Source organism: Myxocyprinus asiaticus, chromosome 11 (assembly GCF_019703515.2).
Source record: "Myxocyprinus asiaticus isolate MX2 ecotype Aquarium Trade chromosome 11, UBuf_Myxa_2, whole genome shotgun sequence".
In the NCBI taxonomy this organism is placed as follows: Eukaryota; Metazoa; Chordata; class Actinopteri; order Cypriniformes; family Catostomidae; genus Myxocyprinus; species Myxocyprinus asiaticus.
Window position 1 is genome coordinate 39,942,421 of NC_059354.1, and position 22,868 is coordinate 39,965,288.

Sequence of the window (22,868 nt, forward strand, 5' to 3'; positions counted from 1 at the left end):
TCGTATTACTACTACACTACTAAAGCTAGGAAATATCTTTAAATTAACAACTTCAGCATTACAGCTCATCACAGCTGAGAGACATAACAGACTGATTGATTACAGAACTCAAGGTGCTTACCTCTTACCGGGCTTTCCACACTGGACAGGACGTGATGTTTAAAATGGCAGAGGTTTCTATAGTGAATGACTCTTGCGCACCGGCTACTGTGGAATAGGGAGAAATACCCCCACTTGAATGGCTATTTTACCACTGAGAAATCTGATCCTCAGAAAGCTGACAGCATCTCTGCTTGGGAGTGGCAACAGGTGATCGCACATGCTCTATCTCTATCTCTCTCTCTCTCTCTCTCTCTCTCTCTCACACACACACAAACACACGCACACACACACACACACACACACACACACACATCCATCCTTGTTTATCCAATAACTTGGTAGAAACAGCCCAAGCCGTGATACTATTTCTGAAGTGACATTTTTGAATTACTAACGAAGGCTTGGACGCATCATTTGGTTTGAACCAGCAATGGCAGACTCTGATCCGTCGAGTAAGAAAGTAGTTCCATGCACAAATGCGTTTTTATGACCATACTCAGTTTTTCCTAATTTTTTTTTACTTGTTTATTGAACTGTTGTATATAAGCAATATCACACTCGCAATCATGCTATATGGCTCTACATCAGCACTGCTGTGATTACCTACGGCACTCGGCCTGCGGCCACGTGCCTGCGGCCGAATCACAGCAGTGCTGATGTAGGGCCATATCGCACTCTTGCTCATGTGATATTGCTTCAATATATATATATATATATGAAATTGTGAACGTTTTGGTGCAAAAAACAAATTTTTTTTATAACATTATAAGTGGACCTCAGGGAAGATAATAAAATTATATTTAAAAAAAAAAGAGTGTGTCATGACCCCTTTAAGTATGTGCTTACCAGAACAAGCTGAGTCACCTTTTAGCTTACTAACTGAGGGTACTGAGGCACTCTTCTGTAAAGCTGCTATAAAAAAATAAAACAAAATAAAAAAAACATGTATTGTGCGAAGTGGTATAACAATGCAGTACAACTGATGGGACTTACCAGTGACCTCTCGAACAGTGCGGAACACATTGAGTTTCTCTGGATCCAGAGGCTCTATGTTGTGATATACATCTCTGTAACACACATGAAGACCAGTAGAAACACACTGAGTAAGGATGTCACAGTCTCATCATATATTTATATATTTCTGCTAAACAAATTACAATTTTTCATTATTTACTCTTCCCTTTGTCATTCCAGACCTGTATGTTATTATGTGTTTCAGTGGAACACAAAAGCTGAAATTTTAAAGAATATGGTGCAATGTTTCAAAACAGAATTTTTGAATATGAGCGCAAAAGTGAAGATGTCAGAGCTTTGGTGGAGGGTAAAATTATCAGTGAATACCAATTTAATTGTCTTGAAGTTCCTTACATAAAACTATTGTATCACTGTACTGAATTAGAGGAGAGGAATATAGCACAAATCATGTGGACTTTAATGGTTCTTTTATGGTTCATTTTTTGGTTCATTTATGGTTTTTAGTCCTTTTTTGAGTTTGCCAGCTCTGGCCAGTATAAACTGCCCAGCTATGAAAAAGAGCTGCATAAAGATCAATCAGACAAAATAAAAGCAAACAGGTTTGCAACAACATGAGGTTGAATAAAAAAGACAGAATTTTCATTTTGAGGTGAAATTATTATTATAGGGTCCAGAAGTGTGAAGTGTACAGACTGTGAATAAGAACGCATTTTGACCAGGGCCTGGTGAGCATATCCATGCCAGTATACTGAAATCCTGACTTACACTGATCTGCTGAAATCCACAGCAACTATTAATAGCATCACAGAGCTGAAGATCTTTGGAGGGGCTGTCTACAAATCGCCTGCTGACATGACGTGTGTGAGTGTGTGCACTCCATATCACAGATTGTGGTGAAGATGATGTCATCTGTATGCACATCAGGATTTGCGGATGTGTACATATGGTTTCTCCAGAGCACCAGCCAGCATTAAATGGGTGCTGGCCCTGGATTGCTCTTTAAGAGCAGAGTCAGCTATATGGGGTTAAAGGGCCAGCCAATCAGATGCAGTACCATTAGAAAGAGACCACTAGAGGGAGAGGGTCAACCAGAGGTCAAATGACTTCTTGACAATCTGACAATCCAATATTTCTCCTTCTCTCACAGTGCCTACAGAGAGAGGGGGCAGTGTGTTTCTCATATTGTATAAAAGTACATTAACTGCAGCTGTCTTAAGAGACCCGGTGTAAGTCAGCAGTCGGTGGTCTCGCGGGTCTATAAGGTCTTGCTTGGACTGTCTTCACTCACAATATGTGTTAACAGCACTTTTAATGTGTGCTATTAAACTTGCCACTGTAGTTTTTACACTGCCATGATGTGAAGGCTTTTTCAAGTGGTCTAATTTCAATTGAATCTACTCCTACGTCATTAAATCTGATGTTAGCTGATTAAAAAAAACAAAAAACAAAAAAAACAAAGACGCAGCGCTTTTTTTAACAAATGGCAATTAACAATTAAATATCTAATATTTAGCCTTAAAACAGAATGTAATAGATGTGAACTGAGGTCAAAAAGGCCACGAAGGAGTAACTCTCACCCTTTAATCCCTGTTATTAGAAACACCAGGTTGCCATTGATTTTGGTGCAGTTGATGAACCTGTCAATGTTGCTGGAATCAACAGTTTGAGCCGTCTGAAGGCTGGCAGTGCCAATCCCATCACATGCTGTAACAAAAGCCAGAACCTCAATGATTATTTAAAATGCTGTTAAGAAAAGTCATTAAAAATGGCAGAATGATTCTGAAAGCTTATACCACTATATAATAGAAAATCCAGTCCTTGTTGAGGGAAAAACACAGGTCATACCAGCCTTAAGGTTCCAAGAACCAGCTTGATCACCTTAAAGGAATATTCAGAGTTCAATACAAGTTAAGCTTAATCGACAGCATTTGTGGCATAATGTTGATTACCACAAAAAATAATATATAAAAATAAAGGCATTGATCCAAATCCCAATGCAGGCAGTTAAAGTGTATTTTCAATTAAAAGGGAACAATTGAGGAGTACAATATCAATGATTACAGCTGAGGTTAACTAATTAAAAACCCAGAGAGGTGCGATAAAAATCAAGGTTACAATGAGGTACTTACAATGGAAGTGAATGTGGCCAATTTTTTGTGGGTTTAAAGGCAGAAATGTGAAGCTTATAATTTTAGAAAAGCACTTACATTCATTCTTTAGTTAAAACTCATGTATAATTTGAGCTGTAAAGTTGTTTAAATTGTAATTTTTACAGTAATTTTAGGGTTTATTGAAATTAAATTGTCATGGCAACAAAGTTGTAAAATTGGCTATAACTTTACACAAAACATTTTAATAAGTGATTTTATCACACTAAAATCATATTTACACACATACTTCTTATGTCTTCTTATGATATACTTTTTAAAAAGTGAGTATTTTGATGTTCAAAAATTGGCCCCATTAACTTCCATAGTAAGAGCCTCACTGTAACTCAGATTTGTGCTTTTTTTTAAAGAAAATTAAGGGCAAGTCAAAATAATTTTTTGTGGTAATCAATTTTATGCTACAAATACTGTCGATTGAGCTTAACTTGTATTGAACCCAGAATATTATTTTAAGGTGATCAAGTCAAGCTGGTTTTTGGAACAAGGTAGCTGTAGGTAAACAGCTTGACAAAGGTCTACCAGGAGTCTACCAGGTCAAGTCAACCTCAGATCCACCAGTTGGTAGGCAATATTGTGTCTAGATGGTCATCCTTGTTTTGAGAAAAATACTTGAAGTGCTGTGAAATCAGGATTAGAATGGAATGACTGAGCAAGTGACCAATCGTGAGTCGCCATGTCACTACAGGCATTCCACCAGCACGGTTGTCCTGAGTATGGTTCGCTAATCGTGCTGAGAATTGAAGGCTGGGAAAGATTTGTAATCGTACCGTACCGAAGCGTGAGCTAATGGAGCTGTAACTCACTGTGCACAGAACTGTGATCAGAACCTTTCAGTCCCATGTTGGAAAAGCACTACCCCTAACCCAAATTTTGGCAACAACAAATGAAAATATCGCAAGTGTTCACTACTTGGCAATCAACGGTCACTATCTAGACACATCCTTGATCAACCAGCTTGTACCAGCTATTGATCATAAATTACCAGCGTGGACTCTTTACAGAAGAGGTAGTAACAACAGCTATAGTAACTATTTTTTTGGTGGAAACATTGGTTACCATGTTACATTTTTGTAAGTGGATGAAGCATGTGAGCACCTTTAGGGCAGATATCGGTGCAGGGGATGCACATCTTAATTCTGTTCTCCTCTACCTCCATCTTGTTGCTGGGACAGGCTCTGACACAGGAGCTGTGGTCCACCACGAAGTTATCTGTCACACCACACACAGAGAGGGACAACAAACAGTCAGACGTCAACTTGCCTCTGAACAAACTCAAAGCAATCTCTGTGAGAAAGGCCATTGACATTTTGTAATGGCAGAGAAGAAACATCCATTCTCACAAAAAATCATTAACACATCTGCACGGACTCAGTGGGAACCATGACCGTGGCCTGTGTGTGATGGAAGGGACCCATTTCCGGCGGGGACTGGACGCGGTAGCATCCATCACCAGGGAGAAGAGAGGGGCTTCAGTGAGGGCCAGATAAAGGAAGATGGAGGTCTCACAAGTGAATGTATATTTTCATGACAAACCCCCAAAGCAGCACTCAAACCAAGGGCTAATGGACATGAGCAAGCCCCACCTTATTAAATATGACAGGTGACCTATGCTGTTTTTTATTTCTGCTCTGTACTATAATTTTTTTTAATTTAATGCTTTAGCATAATCTTCTATTCCGAATGCTTATGTTGTAATCCCACATTTTAAAATCTAGTATAAATAAATAAATGACTAAATAAATAAATATATTAAATGTATAGTTTGCAACTGAAATATGCAAAGTTGATCTGTCATGCGGGTGCAGTTGTGCTTTCAGAAATCCTATATGCTGTATTCCCACTTGATTTTAAACAGCTCTTTCCATGCTGTCAAAACAGAGTTTTTACATTACTATCACAAGTCAATTGTGGTACACTAAATGTAGGAATTTTCTAAAAGCAATGGTTCACCCAAAAATGAAAATTCTGCCACCATTCCAAACTCGTAAGACTTTCTTTCAATGCCAGTATATTGTGAATAACAAAAATGCTTAATAAAGCAATGACGTCATGGCGTCTGGTCACAAGACATGTAAAAACCAATGAGGTTTCATGTTATTGGTGTAGCTAACATTCTGGATTTCAGTGTTGTTTATGATTTTATTTGATTTGAGAGTGAATAACAACTTAAATTATGGTTCGTTCATCATACAAAGTAATCGTGAGTTGCATGGACTACTTTTATGACAATTTGGGTGCTTTATAAATTATTACGGTGAGTCACACTGCACTGCCATTGTATTTAATTCAGCAAATTTAATCTTTAAAATTATTCCCTTTAGTGTCATTCGGTTTAGAAAGGCATTCTGGTGAGTAAATGATGACAGGGTGAACCATCCCATTAAAGTTGGTAGGGACATTGCTCTACCATCCCAACCTAAACCCACACCCATGGATATGAGCATGCTTTTTTGGCATAGACACAATGTCATAAATGTCCTTGAATCTATGTTTGTGTGAGAGCATTCAAAAAGTACATGTGTTCTTTATGTCTCAAACAAGTGTGCCTATCACATCTGTCTCACCTCTAACATGTGCAATGAGCCTCAAGCTCTGATAAAAGTGATAGATGAACTCTCAGAAGCAAATTTATTTCACCCGCTCGACATGTGTGACCACAACAAGAATTAACCCAGGGTAAAAAACACAGCCTTCACAGAGACAGTAGAGAAGCACAACCACACTGTACTTCACTACTGTCCCATTGAATGTAGTGGTCTTGTGTGACTCTGGAGGGCGGTCTGGGTTTCAAATCTGGTAGCTGAGTACTCCACAATGACATTCATTATGGACTGAGCACTGGAGTGGGCAGCTGTCAGTGTGCAAACCCTTCATTCTGCATCAGTGGCAGTCCGGCATGGGGGAATAATGGAGCTCACCCTCACCTATCATCTAGCCATCACTGTTATCATAGCTCTCTTTCATTCCTGCCATGTCTTCTGTTACACTCTCTCTCTCTGTTACTCTCTCTCTCTCTCTCTCTCTATTCTCTTCTCTTCAAAGCTGTCAGGTCAACTCACCAGAAACTTTGTTTCCTTGAATATTACATGAGATTCTAATATCTTTTTTTTTGTTGATGTTGTTGTTTGTTTTTCTTTCTTTCTTTCCCCCTTCCATTTGGATTAATACCAAGTCGAAGAAAAGGGAAGGATAGATCTTCTCAAGTCAATAGGGGAAAGCAGAGATGAAGAACAGGAGTGTGATCATTCAATCAGATACATGCATACACTCCTACATGTGTGCACCTCAACATGGCATCTGATGTTTAACCCAAACCCATTTATGTGAGTGAAGTATCCGCAATCACATACACATACACATGCTTGTATTCTCTCTCTCTGTCTGTCTCTCTTACGTGGGCACTTTTTGACGCAGAATGCTCCATAGGTGTATTTGGCCCGTGGATTGTGCTCCAGCTGGAATGTGGTGGGGTTGTAGACAAACGGCTGTGGGCACTGTGTCACACATGCGCCACTGTCATTGAAGTTAGTGCAGGCCTGGACACAAGGAATCAACATTACTAACAGCAATAAACATTGAATTAATGCAAGATTCTGGCAAAAGAAGTCTGTGCTACCAGTCTTAGGGACTGTTCACACAGGACATGTCTGTGTGTTCCATCTGTGCTATTTTTTTGTTGTGAGTCTATAAATGGACATTTTTGGCCATTGGATGAGCATCATGTTTAAGATGCAGTGTCAAGTTAAAATTTTGGCTAGCAGCATAGCGAATCGATTTGTGTAATTGATACATTGGCAATGTTTTATGGGAGTTAATGTGCTTATAAACACGCCTTCTGTTTAATTCTGTTGTGCTCCATCTAACTGGTTTTGACACAAGAACGTAAATGTGTAAATGCCCGCTGACAATCTCGTTTAAGGGCATTATGCAGTTGTAGTCAGGCCTGGCTTCAAAGGGGGGTTGGGTGAGCCTGGCCCACCTTGACAACCACACACACACACCCACCACCCGGAGGGTCCAACAGCCCACCTTACATCTTAGAGCTGGAGCCAGACCTGGTTGTAGTATGTGTAGAAAAAATTCTCTACTTGATATATTTTTTTTACAGCTTCACCTCATAAAAACAAAATGTCGATGAACACCAATGTTACATACTATAATAGCAATAAAGCAGTAATGCTACAAATAAATGATGATTAAAACTGGCTGAAGTTATGAAAAAAAAGGCCCTTGCTTTATAAATCTGACTTTATAAAGAGAACGTGAGAATGCCCTGTTTTCTGCCTTAGAGTAGCTGAGATGTAAAAATAAATAAATAAATAAAATAAAGGCATTGATCCAAATCACAATGCAGGCAGTGAAAGTGCATTTTCAATTAAAAGGGAACAATTGAGGAGTACAATATCAATGATTACAGCTGAGGATAACTAATTAAAAACCCGGAGAGGTGCGATAAATCACTTTTCCTAGAGCTGGAGGAGCAAAGACCAGTCTAAGACAGTCGGGATCTGCCCAGGCAGCTTGTGACAAAAAAGCCACAGAGGTGTGGCCCTGCTCTCATTCACAGTGACATTGTGGGAGGAAATTAGATTTGAATGGTATCTCTGGTGCAGAGATCATTCCCTATAGGGAGATTTCTGGTCAAAAGCGAGTCATCTGTAGGTAATATGGATTTCTTTTACAGACGTGAACATTACAAATAACAAAAACTCGCAAAAACTTGGGAACCGGAATATGTCTGCTGCTGTTACTGAAACAATTCTACAATCGTGGGTTTTTGTGAGGGCTGATAAGGCCACAGATGACAGACAGGCTCTGACTGTGTGTTTTGGAAAAGGTGTAACATACTGAGACATCTGTAAATGTGTTTTCTATAAGAATGTTGATGCTGGATGTAGCACTCTATCTGTCACTCACTCGACGTTGTGTCGATGTTGTGACACCAGGGGTCACTCTTGGGAGCCGAGACACCTCTGGTCTTTGATAAAAGGTCAATGAAAATTGGCAAGTGGTATTTACATACAACTCCCCTGGACATACGTGTATAAAAGGATCTGGTATGCAACCACTCATTCAGGTTCTATGCTGAGGAGTCGAGACAAGGTCCAGCCATTTCAGCGGGTAGTTCAGCGTTGTGGCAGGAGGGACACAACGTCTCGTTCCCTCCATCAGGGAACGGAGGTTATGCAAGTAACCAGGACCTTCCCCATCTGTCACTCACTCAACGTTGTGTCGATGTAGTGACACTAGGGGTCACTCTTGGGAGCCCGAGACACCTCTGGTCTTTGATAAAAGGCCAATGAAAATTGGCGAGTGGTATTTGCATGCCACTCCCCCGGACATACGGGTATAAAAGGAGCTGGTATGCAACCACTCATTCAGATTTTCTCTTCGGAGCCGAACGGTCATGCTAACTGAGATGAATTCCCATGACTGTTCATTCAACTCTGCTGGATCTGATGGTGCATTTCAGCGGCTTCTCCCCCCTCTGCACTGGTGCACTGCAGAGAATGCCCCTGGACGCTTCAGCAGAAATAAAAGAGTATATTTCTCTAAAAGAGTATATATCTCTAAAAGAGCGGCACACACGGAACGTCTTTTTAAAGATGCATCTTTTTAAAGATGCCTTTCTGTTTGTGTGTTATTCCTGTTTGCACTTGTTATCTCTTGCCTTCTGACGGCCACGATCACTGTCTTTCGTGTCTGGGTACTGCTCACACAGAGACAGTGTTCGTGGATGGGTCATGTACACATTGCGAGAACATGACCATGGCAACGATGCGGTCGCGGCTTACCTTCGTAAGAAAGCTAGCCACCCCAGAGGCTTCGCACCTCGGTCCTTCTACCCACGGGTATGAGGCCAGCGCGGCTAGCACTGGGGGCGATTTGGGGACCCCTATGGGACCACTTACACCAGGTATCCCCCCACGGACCTCCCACTCCAGGATGAGTCTGCCGGCTCGGATGAGTTCGACCGCTTATGCGGAGCCCGCGAAGGTGATGAGATCTTGAGCACAGCATCGGAGATCGGGCTCGTCCAGTCGGACGCGGAAGCCTCAGCTGGGCTCCTCCCTTCGGGTGCGGTCGCCCAGTCACAAGCTGACGCAGAGATGATGACATGCTTTCCTGGGCAGCCGTGAGCGTCGGGCTAGAGTGGAACCCTCCGCTCTCCCCTGAACCCTCGCGGCTTGAATATCGGTTCCTGGGCTCGCGCCACCGCTCAAAGCCACACCCCGCCCCATTCCTTTCTTCCCAGAAGTGCATGGAGAGCTGACAAGGTCGTGAGAGGAACTTTTTACTTCCCAGTCCCGATCTTACAGCTTCCCCGCGCTCACTACCCTCGATGGTGGGGCGGCCAAGGGCTATTTGGCAATCCCCCCGGTGGATAAAGACGCTCGGGATGCACCTATGGCCGCAGAGTGCCGCCACCTGGCGCGGGCGCCCAAAGCTCCCATCCAAGACCTGTAGGTTTACATTGTCTCTGACGGCCAAGGCCTATAGTACCACTGGACAAGCCGTCTCCGCCCTGCACGCCATGGCTCTCCTGCAAATCCACCAAGCCAATATGCTAAAGGAACTGCACGAGGGTAGTTCTGCCCCAGGATTGATGCAGGAGATGCGCTCGGTGAACTCGCTCTCCGGGCGATGAAGGTCACGGTGTGGTCTCTCGGGCGGGCGATGTCCACCTTGGTGGTCCAGGAGCGCCACCTATGGCTCAATTGGTTGAGATGGGAGAGGCTGACAAGCCACAGTTCCTTGCTGTCCAAGTTGGCCAGTCCGGCGACACCGAGGACTTTGCCCAGCAGTTCTCAGCAATGAAGCAGCAGACAGAGGTTATCCGGCACATCCTGCCCCGGCGCGGCTCAAGATCCCACATCCCGTCTGCTTGTCACCAAGACGCCACCCGTCTCACGGCCGCCAAGAACCCGCAAAAGGCTTCAAAGTGCCCCTGAGATGGGCAACCCAGGGATGATGAAACCCGCTGCTCTGGAGCTGGTAAGCAGACCACTCCATCCCCCGGTCGAGGGCCAGGAGGAGAATCTTTTGTTACCTTCACATTTAATTGCGCTGCATGCCCGAGTGGCTGTAGTACCCACGAGTTCAGCAAGAGCGGTTTCCTTGTTCCCTGGGTCACATACCCGGTGTGCACGGCCGTCATCACGACCACCATCCACTACTCCATTTTGGCAGGTTTGGCGCTCCAGTGGCGGTCTCCCCGCCCCTTAGCACACCCAGCTGTGGCACAAATCCACCCCCGATATGACAGTCTCCACGGGTCACGAGGATAGGCCTCTTCCTCCCCCGTCCCAGGCTCCGCCCCACCGCAAGTCCCCACCCACCGGTACGTCTGATGAGATTGTCCCTCCGGCCGTGATGAAGAAGGGGTTTTACAGCCCCTACTTCACTGTACCGAAAAAAGGTGGTGGGTTGCGGCCAATCTTGGACCTGTGAGTACTGAACCGGGCTTTACACAGACTCCTAGATGCTGACGCAAAGACGCACACTAGCGAGCGTCTGGCATCAAGATTTGTTCGCGGCAGTAGACCTGAAGGACACGTACTTCCACGTCTCGATTGTACCTTGACACAGACCCTTCCTGAGGTTTGCATTCGAGGGGAGTATCAGTACAAGTTCCTCCCTTTCAGTCTGTCCTTGTTCCCTCTCATCATCACGAAGGTCGTAGCGGCAGCCCTTGCCCCGCTAAGGGAACTGGGCAGTCGCATCCTCAACTATCCCTATGGTTGGCTAATCCTAGCTCACTCTCGGGATGTGATGTGTGCACACAGGGACCTGGTGCTCTCGCACCTCAGCCGACTAGGGCTTTGGGTCAACTGGGAAAAGAGCAAGCTCCTCCCGGTTCAGAGCATCTCTTTTCTCGGTTTGGAGTTGGACTCAGTCTCGTTGACGAACCAGTTTCGTCCCGTGTAGTGGCACGCACAAGCAGGTAAGTCCGGGACAGCCAGCCGGGTGTATCGCTTGCACATAATGCCTTTCACCTCCCCTGAGCTGAAGACGTGCACCGTTAACTCCCAGTAGTGTTCACAAACTGTGTTCCCTGCTTGACTTCCTCCGAGCCCTGTGGCAGTCGAGTTTACAGAGAGACTTGCTGCCGGCCCAGTACACGTGCCAACTAAAGCCCTGCACTGGGGTAGGTGCTCTGCATGTGGCGGTTTCCCGTAGGTAACCCCATCCGATGTATATCTTCCGCTAATTCGTTTCCCTGTTGGCAAACTGCATCTTCCTTGGGCAGAGGCCCCTCTGCCCCAGTCTCCATGCTTGTAGTAACTCCTCCCCCATAGGGTAGGACCTACCATGGGACTTCTCCACATGGCATACTTCCGACATAGCTCTGCAAAACCATGTGATGTATTTCCACTTAAATACCACCCCCTCTCTGGGCGAGGTGTGGTCTCCTCGGTGTCCTCCCCTTGGGAGGGACGCCCCCGACTAGACCTGGTCGGCCCAGTCAGATAATCCCCCTTTTTTTTAGGGAGTGGAAAAAAAGAAGGGGGAAAGAGGCCACGACTGGGCTAGCCTGTCTCTATCTTTTGGGTAGTCGACGACCCAAAGGGCTGTTCGACACTCATAACAGTGTTGGGGGAGGTTACGTGTCAGCCTGGTGCACTGGCTACGAGGCACACAGTGGTCTGCCTGTCACACACCGCCAGTTCAAGTAACACAGTTCAGCCAGTTGCTGCATTTTGTATAGGGACCCCTAGTGTCACTACATCGACACAACGTCGAGTGAGTGACAAATAGGGAACATCCTGGTTACTTGCGTAACCTCCGTTCTCTGGTTCACCAACGCTGAACTACCCGCTGAAATGGCCGGGACCTTGTCTCGGCTCCTCAGCATAAAACCTGAATGAGTGTTTGCATACCAGCTCCTTTTATACCCGTATGTCCGGGGAAGTGGTATGTAAATACCACTTGCCAATTTTCATTGGCCTTTTATCAAAGACCAGAGGTGTCTCGGGCTCCCAAGAGTGACCCCTAGTGTCATTACTTCGAAACATCAGGGAACGGAGGTTACGCAAGTAACCAGGACATTTAAATGCACTACAAGCGTTCGATTTCAGTCGGACCAAAACAATAATTCGCCTTTTTATAATGTCATGTAAATGCTTCAGTTTGACTGAAATTAGATTTTTGCGAAGTCAGAGTAACAGACCTAAATAATGCGATTGTAGTTCAGCTTCACCTAACATGTTATTCTGACTGGAATTGCCCTCTGTGTTGTGCTCATGCTACGAAAGACAAAGGTGACCCACAAACTGTATTTAACACTTCCTCAGCTGATATCCTTACATCAAATGTTCGATTAAACATTGTGTTATGTGTACTTGGACAGACAGATGAAGAAAGTGCCCTAAACCTCTTTAAAACCAACTAAACAGACCAGCATGACTGGGATGGGAGAACAGCAAACCAGCTTAGGCTGGTCTACTCTGTTTTTTGTTTTGTTTTTCAGCAGGATTATAGAACAAGCGCAAATTCATAACTGGTCGACTATTTGACTAGTCAGTGTAACCCATAGTATGAGTGTTTGAGTGTGTGTTTGTTACAGAAGTAATGCAGACATACGAAGCAGTCTGAGTCCTTTGGGCCTGAACAGCCTCCAGCACACTCGCGATGACAGCAGTCACTGACATACGGTCCAAAGCAGCGGCCATCACACTGCTCAGCACACACCGTCTTTGTCACTGAAAGAGAGAGAGAGAGAGAGAGATTCAGGTTCAGAGGCTATTAGTGAACAATGCCTGCAAAAAAACAACAACAAACTAAATATAACTAGTCATTTTCTGAGTGTATAATATCTCTGTTTTGCTTAAAGACACACTGTGCAATTTTTTACATTTCTTTAAAAAATTCCCTCATCATTTACTCATCCTCATGCCATCTCATTTGTGCATAACTTTTTTTTTCTGCAGAACACAAATTAAGATTTTTGAAAGAATAACTCCATGCAGGTTCACACAATGCTAGTAGATGGTGGCCAGAACTCTGAAGCTCCAAAAAGCATATAAAAACTGTGGGTGAGAAACAGATCAATATTTGTCCTTTTTACTATAAATCTCCAACTTTGACCAGCGGGACCAGTAGGTGGCGATATGCACAAAATCTGTGAATGGCCAAAAAACTAATTAAGAACAATGTGAACGTGAATGTGGAGATTTATAGTAAAAATAAATAAATAAAAAAAAATAAACAAAAAAAAAATTAATATTGATCTGTTTCTCACCCACACCTACAATATTGCTTCTTAAGACATGGACTTAACCACTGGAGTCATATGGATTACTTTTATTCTGTCTTATATTATTTTCTCAACCACAATGACAATATGGACAAATATATGGATAAAAAGGAGGTAAGAGATTGATTTCTCAGCTGTTTTCAAGTCTTCACTTAATGATTATTTGATTTATCGCTATCCGTTATAGGTTGAGACATGTCCTCAGCACTTTCTGAAATAACTTTCGTCAGGTATGTGTATAATCCAGATGAAACATCTCCAGCTCTTGAGTAGGAGTTTCTATTTCATCTGATCTGTGTGTTGTTTGATTAGCCATTCGGCACTGGAATGTGTTATTTTGAATGTTATGATGATTGTTTGTTGTGGCTGTTTTCAGTGTTGTTTAGTGTCAGCAGTTTTTTCCATAGCTCATGCTCTTTTCCAGTGGAGAGAAAAGCAAAATACATTATGTCCCTCATAGTGATAGCCTTCTCGGCCGTATTGTTTGTGTGTATGTAGAGCATGTGTGTTGTCTTTTTCTCCCTCTCTCTTAATCGCACTCAGGTGTGGGGTAACCAGGTAATCTGATTGTTAATGGGGCGCACCGACGCACAGTGTGTTTTCTTCCTATATAAACTGAGTATTCAATGGTTGGATTGTGCGATGGGAGACAGGTGTTCGTGAGCTGTGCCATCTCGGTCACCAATGCTCAGACTGACATTTTTTTCCATGTTCCCACTGCTGGAGTGGAGAGTTTGTGGTTATCGCTGTCTGAACTTCGGAGTTGGCTGTTTTTTTCAAATACAGAATGGTCAATAAATGTGTCTGTGTTTCCGCTACTCTCGTCTCCCCATATCTTTTATTGCATCTTATTTTTAATGTGTAACACCCATCCACTGATGTACAGATAAAATCTTTGTTTATTACAATAAAAAAGTTATATTTGGGCCAATTAGAAACCGGAACCTCTATAAACTAGAGGCAAAAAGTCACCACTAGACAAATCAGTCATGTTCTTAATTAAAGTGCTTATCTATGTGTTCATCTACTGACTAACAAAATCCCAAGACTCACAGTGGCAGTTGTGAAAGTACAATATTATGTGAAATATTTATTTGAGTGCTTGAATCGGTAATTAAGAATGACTAATTTAAAAGAATCTTTTATCGTGCATAAAATAATTATATTAATATTCATGAGTTTCGACAGAACTGCCACCCACAGTACAATTTTCATACAGTTTCTTTTTATTTAGTACTAACTTTATGTTAATGTTCACTTTCAAATGCCTTATTCCAGATGACACAAAGGTGATAGGCCTACAGGGCTTTATTAGCAGAATAACATGGGATGTGCATGCACTCTCCATCCATGAGTACACTTAATTTATTTTGTATTTATTATTTTTTGCCTGCATAAGGTGGTGACATATAGTCCAGATTGCCAGTTTTACAGTATGTCACGCTAAGGAACATTTAGAAATTGTTGATATATTTAATAGACAATGTCATAACGCTCTGGAAATATACAGGTGCATCTCAATAAATTAGAATGTCGTGGAAAAGTTCATTTATTTCAGTAATTCAACTCAAATTGTGAAACTCGTGTATTAAATAAATTCAATGCACACAGACTGAAGTAGTTTAAGTCTTTGGTTCTTTTAATTGTGATGATTTTGGCTCACATTTAACAAAAACCCACCAATTCACTATCTCAAAAAATTAGAATACATCACAAGACCAATACAAAAAACATTTTTAGTGAATTGTTGGCCTTCTAGAAAGTATGTTCATTTACTGTATATGTACTCAATACTTGGTAGGGGCTCCTTTTGCTTTAATTACTGCCTCAATTCGGCGTGGCATGGAGGTGATCAGTTTGTGGCACTGCTGAGGTGGTATGGAAGCCCAGGTTTCTTTGACAGTGGCCTTCAGCTCATCTGCATTTTTTGGTCTCTTGTTTCTCATTTTCCTCTTGACAATACCCCATAGATTCTCTATGGGGTTCAGGTCTGGTGAGTTTGCTGGCCAGTCAAGCACACCAACACCATGGTCATTTAACCAACTTTTGGTACTTTTGGCAGTGTGGGCAGGTGCCAAATCCTGCTGGAAAATGAAATCAGCATCTTTAAAAAGCTGGTCAGCAGAAGGAAGCATGAAGTGCTCCAGAATTTCTTGGTAAACGGGTGCAGTGACTTTGGTTTTCAAAAAACACAATGGACCAACACCAGCAGATGACATTGCACCCCAAATCATCACAGACTGTGGAAACTTAACACTGGACTTCAAGCAACTTGGGCTATGAGCTTCTCCACCCTTCCTCCAGACTCTAGGACCTTGGTTTCCAAATGAAATACAAAACTTGCTCTCATCTGAAAAGAGGACTTTGGACCACTGGGCAACAGTCCAGTTCTTCTTCTCCTTAGCCCAGGTAAGACGCCTCTGACGTTGTCTGTGGTTCAGGAGTGGCTTAACAAGAGGAATACGACAACTGTAGCCAAATTCCTTGACACGTCTGTGTGTGGTGGCTCTTGATGCCTTGACTTCAGCCTCAGTCCATTCCTTGTGAAGTTCACCCAAATTCTTGAATCGATTTTGCTTGACAGTCCTCATTAGGCTGCGGTTCCCTCGGTTGGTCGTGCATCTTTATCTTCCACACTTTTTCCTTCCACTCAACTTTTTGTTAACATGCTTGGATACAGCACTCTGTGAACAGCCAGCTTCTTTGGCAATGAATGTTTGTGGCTTATCCTCCTTGTGAAGGGTGTCAATGATTGTCTTCTGGACAACTGTCAGATCAGCAGTCTTCCCCATGATTGTGTAGCCTAGTGAACCAAACTGAGAGACCATTTTGAAGGCTCAGGAAACCTTTGCAGGTGTTTTGAGTTGATTAGCTGATTGGCATGTCACCATATTCTAATTTTTTGAGATAGTGAATTGGTGGGTTTTTGTTAAATGTGAGCCAAAATCATCACAATTAAAAGAACCAAAGACTTAAACTACTTCAGTCTGTGTGCATTGAATTTATTTAATACACGAGTTTCACAATTTGAGTTGAATTACTGAAATAAATGAACTTTTCCACGACATTCTAATTTATTGAGATGCACCTGTAAATTGTGTTACTTATTTTTGTATTGTTATGTGACTTGTTTTTTATGTTGGCAAATCAGTAGCATTTCAGAGTAGCATAGTAATGCTCATGAACATATCATTTTTTTTTTTTTTGTCTTCTGGGAAGGCTTTTCAAAGGAAGTCAAAGCATATGTCACATACACAATTATTACAGTGGTGAAATTTTGCAATCCTAAAAGCCCAACAATGCAATTTTGCAATGTGTCCAAATTCCCAAAATAAATTATGCTTAAAAAAAATGAAGATTTTATAACCAGTGGCTTCCTAAAAACACATTTAATGAGGAGAAAAGAAAGCTTATCAATATGAATGCTTGGGTCTCTGAGGGTTAACCATACTGCCTTTTCATACTATACAGCCTTCTCTGGATACCAGTAAGAGCTGTACAGTGAGTAAACACAGCCCTGGCCCGGGAGAACATGTGGAGATGTGTGGTCTCTTAGCTGTTGACTGATGGTGATCACAGCACAGGGCTGCTTTGCTATTTCTGCTAAGGACATTCACAGTAATGAATACAGACATTTAAGTTAATTCATGCCATATGGTTTGCAGAATGCATCTCCAATGTACCATTTGAATGTTTTTTTTTTTCTTTTTCTGAAGGCCAGAAATATACTTTACACAAGTAGACAAGTACACAGTCCTGGCAGCTGAACATACTTAACATGTGCTCTGGTGTTGCTTTAGCAAACCTCAAGAAGGGCAACAGAGTTATGTTCAAGCTAGATTTTTTATTCTACAAGTTTTGTGTCCTGGGCGTGATATGCCATAGTTATTGCATCAATGAGCCAGTGGGCGATCCTCTGCTTGGAGACAGCGCTTCCTTTCCGCTGTGCACCAAAGCAGACAAAGAGCTGCTCAGAGATTCTAAAGCTCTGCGTGCGATCCAAATAGATGCGTAAAGCGCGACAGGGCTGGGTCTGCCTCCTCCTGAGGCAGCGCTTGCGGGTTCACCACCTGGTCCCTAAAAGGGGTCGTGGGAACCTTGGGCACATAGCCCGGTTGGGGTCTCAGGATCACGTGAAAGTATCCCGGACCGAATTCCAGGCACGTTTCGCTGACAGAGAACGCTTGCAGGTCTCCTACCCTCTTGATGGAAGAGAGCACAGTCAGGAGGGCAGTCTTCAAGGAGAGTGACTTAAGCTCGGCTGACTGCAAAGGCTCAAAGGGGGCTCTCTGTAGACCCTGAAGAACTACAGAGAGATCCCATGAGGGAACGAGGCGCGGTCTGGAGGGATTCAGCCTCCTGGCACCTCTTAGGAACCTGATGATCAGGTCGTGCTTCCCTAAGGACTTACCGTTGACTGTTTCGTGGTGTGCTGCTATGGCAGCAATGTACACCTTCAAGGTGTAAGGGGACAGCCTCCCTTCCAACCTCTCCTGCAGGAAGGAAAGCACAGATCCAACTGCGCATCTCTGGGGGTCTTCCCGTCAGGAAGAACACCACTTAGCGAACAGATGCCACTTAAAGGCATACAGGCACCTTGTAGAGGGGGCCCTAGCCTGAGTGATTGTGTGACCGCTTAGGTCTTCCGCGTCCCATCCAGAGGCCAGACATGGAGATTCCAGAGGTCTGGTTGTGGGTGCACCATCCCTGAGAAAGAAGGTCCTTCCTCAGGGGAATTCGCCAGGGGGGAGCTGTCGCGAGGAGCATGAGAACCGAGAACCACGTCTGGGTGGGCCAGTAGGGTGCTACCAGGACGACCTGCTCCTCATCCTCCCTGACCTTGCAGAGGGTCTGTGCAAGTAGGCTCACTGGGGGAAATGCATATTTGCCTAGGCCAGGGGGCCAGCTGTGTGCCAGCGCATCTATGCCGAGGGGAGCCTCGGTGAGGGCGTACCAGAGCGGGCAGTGGGAGGATTCTTGGGAGGCGAACAGGTCCACCTGTGCCCGTCCGAATCGACTCCAAATCAGCTGGACCACCTGAGGGTGGAGTCTCCACTTTCCCCTGAGGGTAACCTGCCATGACAGCACGTCCGCTGTAGTATTGAGGTTGCCCGGATGTGAGTGGCTTGCAGCAACTTGAAGTGCTGCTGACTCCAGAGGAGGAGACGGCGGGCGAGTTGTGACATACAATTAGAGTGCAGACCGCCTTGGCGGTTGACATATGCTACTGTTGCCGTGTTGTCTGTCCAAACTAACACGTGCTTGCCCTGGATCCTCCGCAGGGCGAGCAGAATTGCCAACAACTCGAGGCAGTTGATGTGCCAATGCAGTCGCGGACCCGTCCAGAGGCCGGCAGTTGCGTGCCCGTTGCAAACAGCGCCCCAGCCCATTCTGGAGGCGTCTGTCGTGAACATGACACACCTGGAGACCAGTTCTAGGGGAACACCTGCCCGTAGAAACGAGAGGACGGTCCAAGGGCTGAAAAGACAGTGACAGACCGAAATGATGACCACACGATGTGTACCGTGGCGCCATGCCCATCTCGGGACTCGAGTCTGGAGCCATTGCTGAAGTGGCCTCTTTTGCATCAACCCGAGCGGGGTGGCCACCGCCAAGGATGCCATATGCCCCAGGAGCCTCTGAAAAAGTTTCAGTGGAACCACTGTTTTCTGTTTGAACGCCTTCAAACAGGCCAGCACCGACTGGGCGCGCTCGTTCGTAAGGCGTGCCATCAAGGAGACTGAGTCCAACTCCAAACTGAGAAAAGAGATGCTCTGAACCGCGAGGAGCTTTCTCTTTTCCCAGTTGACCCGAAGCCCTAATCAGCTGAGGTACGAGAGCACCAGGTCCCTGTGTGCACACAACATGTCTCGAGAGTGAGCTAGGATTAGCCAGTCGTCGACATAGTTGAGAATGCGAATGCCCACCTCCCTTAACGGGGCAAGGGCAGCCTCTGTGACCTTCGTGAAGACGCAAGGAGACAGGGACAGGCCGAAAGGGAGGACTTTGTACTGATATTCCTGACCCTCAAATGCAAACCACAGGAAGGTTCTGTGTCGAGGAAGGATCGAGACGTGGAAGTACGCATCCTTCAGGTCTACCGCCGTGAACCAATCTTGATGCCGGATGCTCGCCAGAATGCATTTTTGCGTCAGCATTTTGAATGGGAGTCTGTGTAAGGCCCGGTTCAGTACTTGCAGGTCGAAGATTAGCCGCAACCCACTGCCTTTTTCCGGTACGATGAAGTAGGGGCTGTAAAACCCCTTCTTCATCTCAGCTGGAGGAACAGGTTCTATCATGCCCTTCCGTAGGAGGATAGCGATCTCTGCGCTCAAGGTAGCAGCGTTTTCGCTCTTGACCAAGGTGAAGTGAATACCGCTGAACCTGGGCGGGCGCCTGGCGAACTGAATTGCGTAGCCGAGTCAGACGGTCCGGATCAGCCATCGCGATGGATTGGAAAGCGCAAGCCACGCGTCCGTGTTCCGTGCAAGAGGGACCAAGGGGACAACGTCATCGGACGTACCGGCAGGTGGGGCATTGCGGCGGGGCAGATCTCAAGGTGCCACACCATGTCGTGGCCATGCTGAGTCTAGGGACATCGAAGCACTTACCTGACTCCTTGTGACCACCCCCGGAACAACCTGGGATGGGGGAGGAAGAGGCCTGTCCTCGTAACCCGTGGAGACTGCCATATCAGGGCGGCTGTGCGCCACAGCTGTGCGCTCATGGGTGGAAAGACTACCGCTGGAGTGCCAATCCTGCAAGAAAAATCCTGTGGACGGTAGTGAGAGCCATGGTGTGCAGGGCAGAGGCGGCTTGTCCAGCAGCACTGTAGGCTTTTGCCGTCAGGGACGACGTGAGCCTACAGGGCTTGGACAGGAGCTTAGGGCGTCCATGCCAGGTGGCAGCGCTCTGCGGGCATAGGTGTACCGCGAGCACCTTATCCACCGGAGGAATCGCCGTATAGCCCCTGGCCGCCCCGCCATCGAGGGTAATGAGAGCGGGGGAACTGCAGAATCGGGGCCGGGCAGTAAAAGGTGCCTCCCACGATTTCATCAGCTCCTCGTGCACTTCCAGGAAGAATGGCACTGGAGCGGGGCGTGGCTGCTTTGAGCAGCGCCGTGAGCCCAGGAACCAATCATCAAGCCGCGAGGGTTCAGGGGAGAGTGGAGGGTTCCACTCTAACCCGACGCTCTTGGCCGCCCGGGAAAGCATGTCCGTCATTTCGGCATCGGCCTGTGATTGGGCAATCGCTCAGCTGAGGCTTCTGTGTACGACTGGACAAGCCCGCTCTCCGATGCTGCACTCGAGAGCTCATCATCTTCGCGGGCTCCAAACAAGAAGACGAGCTGGCGAACTCATCCGGAAGCCCGACTGGGGCAGACGAGCATGCTGTGGAATGGGAGGTCCGCGGGGGGATACCCGGCAGAGACGATCCCATTGGGGTCCCCAGATCGTCCCCAGTGCTAGCCGCGCTGCCCTCATACCCGTAGGTAGAAGGGCCGAGGCGGGGAGCCGCAACGTTGCCATGGTCATGTTCTTGCAATGAGAACATGAACCATCTACAAACGCTGCCTCCGTGTGGGTCGCGCCCAGACATGAAAGACAGCAATCATGACCATCCAAAGTTGAGAGATAACGACTGCAACCAGGAATAACACACAATCGGAAAGGCATCTTTAAAAAGACGTTCCATGTGTGCCGCTCTTTTAGAGAAATATATACTCTTTTAGAGGAAAAAAGCTCTTTCAGAAAATATACTCTCTTGTTTTCTGCCGAAGCGCCCAGGGGCGTTCTCTGCAGTGCACCAGTGCAGAGGAGGGAGAAGCCGCTGAAATGCACCGTCAGATCTAGCAGAGGTGAATGAACAGTAGAATTCAGCTCAATGAGCATGACCGTTCGGCTCTGAAGAGAAAATCTGAATGAGTGGTTGCATACCAGCTCCTTTTATACCCGTATGTCCGGGGGAGTGGCATGCAAATACCACTCACCAATTTTCATTGGCCTTTTATCAGGAACGGTGCGATTGGATTTCCACAGCGGGATTTGTATGGTCATGCCTGTTCAGACTAACTGCACGTCAACTCAAACGCTTACACATGCATGCTAATACTTTATCAAAAGTTAGTAAAGCTCTCTTAGTGTGACATGATTCAATGTACTGCGGAGTGTCCTGCAGCGTGACAACTATTTAAAACAACATTTTTCTAATTTTTGTATTTCAAAATATACATATAGATGCAGTTTTTATGACTTTATATAAACTGAGAGTCTACATGGAATATTTATTTAGAAAAGTGTTATATTTTATTTAATATTTATATTTTAAAAAATGTATTTGTCATACCACAGGACTGTTTAAGTAACCAGCAAAACAAAAAGCTAAAAGGTGATTAAAAATGAAGGAAACAATAAACACAAATAGTGACCAGTAACAGAACATAAAATATACACTTTCATCTCTTACATATACATTTTAACCTAAAATCTTTGTCTACCTATCCATATACAAGTAAAAGTCCACTTCCCTCACTATAAAGAGATGCATAGTTCAGATCATTATTTCACTTATTTAAAAGAGTGCACATTTTCAGCACATTTCTACGTGAGACATACAGTATGCATAAAAGCTTTATGTGAATAGATTCAAAGCAATGGATGTGAGTTGGCCTTCTCTGTAATACCCCTCCACCACTGCCATTACAAAAGTGCAATCCATCACAGCACTGACACCAAATGGCCTATTTCACAAACACAGAAAGATATTTTACTGAACTAAGGACCCACCCAGAAGAGCAATGCCATGTTGATTCATTCACAATAAAATACACTTTTTAAAATACATCCAGTTGTCAATTATACACCATCAATCTTCTAAAAGTACACAGAATATGTTAAAGCTGAACACTTGGCCTCTGAGAATTTCATTAGCGGCTCAACAGCTGTGTTTTATAGCATAGCCACATTTTAGGTCAAGAACTGCTGCTCTTGTTTAAAAATAATCCCTGTTTAGCAATTCACAAATTGATGCCAAATCTAATTATGCTTTAATTTTTTTTATTTTATTTTTTATTTACTAGATACAAATATTTACTCAGTAATCACTTAGATGAGGAGAAATAAAGATTTAAGTTTGCAGAAATTACAGAGAAATTATAAAAAAATCCAACAAGAATGTTTAATGCTCTCAACTTCATTAGTGTGAGATGGAACTAGAATCCATTTCACAGTTGCACAGTTCCCCAATTACTTCATCCTTATCATTTCGACAATTAAGAGTACTCAAGCTAGGCAGCTGGGAGAGGCAAGCTATGGATTTAACCACTGTGGTGCTCTGCGGTGAGAGAAGAAAGGTGAAGACAGCG

General features: G+C 44.6%; 1 protein-coding gene across 1 annotated transcript in view; it reads right to left on the minus strand.

Annotated features, from left to right (window-relative positions):
- LOC127448480 (receptor tyrosine-protein kinase erbB-4-like) overlaps window positions 1-22,868 on the minus strand; it is a 555,442-nt gene that overhangs the window by 132,775 nt on the left and 399,799 nt on the right. Inside the window, exons 6-10 of the mRNA XM_051711045.1 lie at window positions 12,831-12,949; window positions 6,640-6,781; window positions 4,341-4,454; window positions 2,655-2,781; window positions 1,096-1,169 (exon numbers count right to left, since the gene is read on the minus strand). Of these exons, the coding sequence (XP_051567005.1) occupies window positions 1,096-1,169; window positions 2,655-2,781; window positions 4,341-4,454; window positions 6,640-6,781; window positions 12,831-12,949 (576 nt within the window). The remainder of the gene's footprint in view (window positions 1-1,095; window positions 1,170-2,654; window positions 2,782-4,340; window positions 4,455-6,639; window positions 6,782-12,830; window positions 12,950-22,868) is intronic.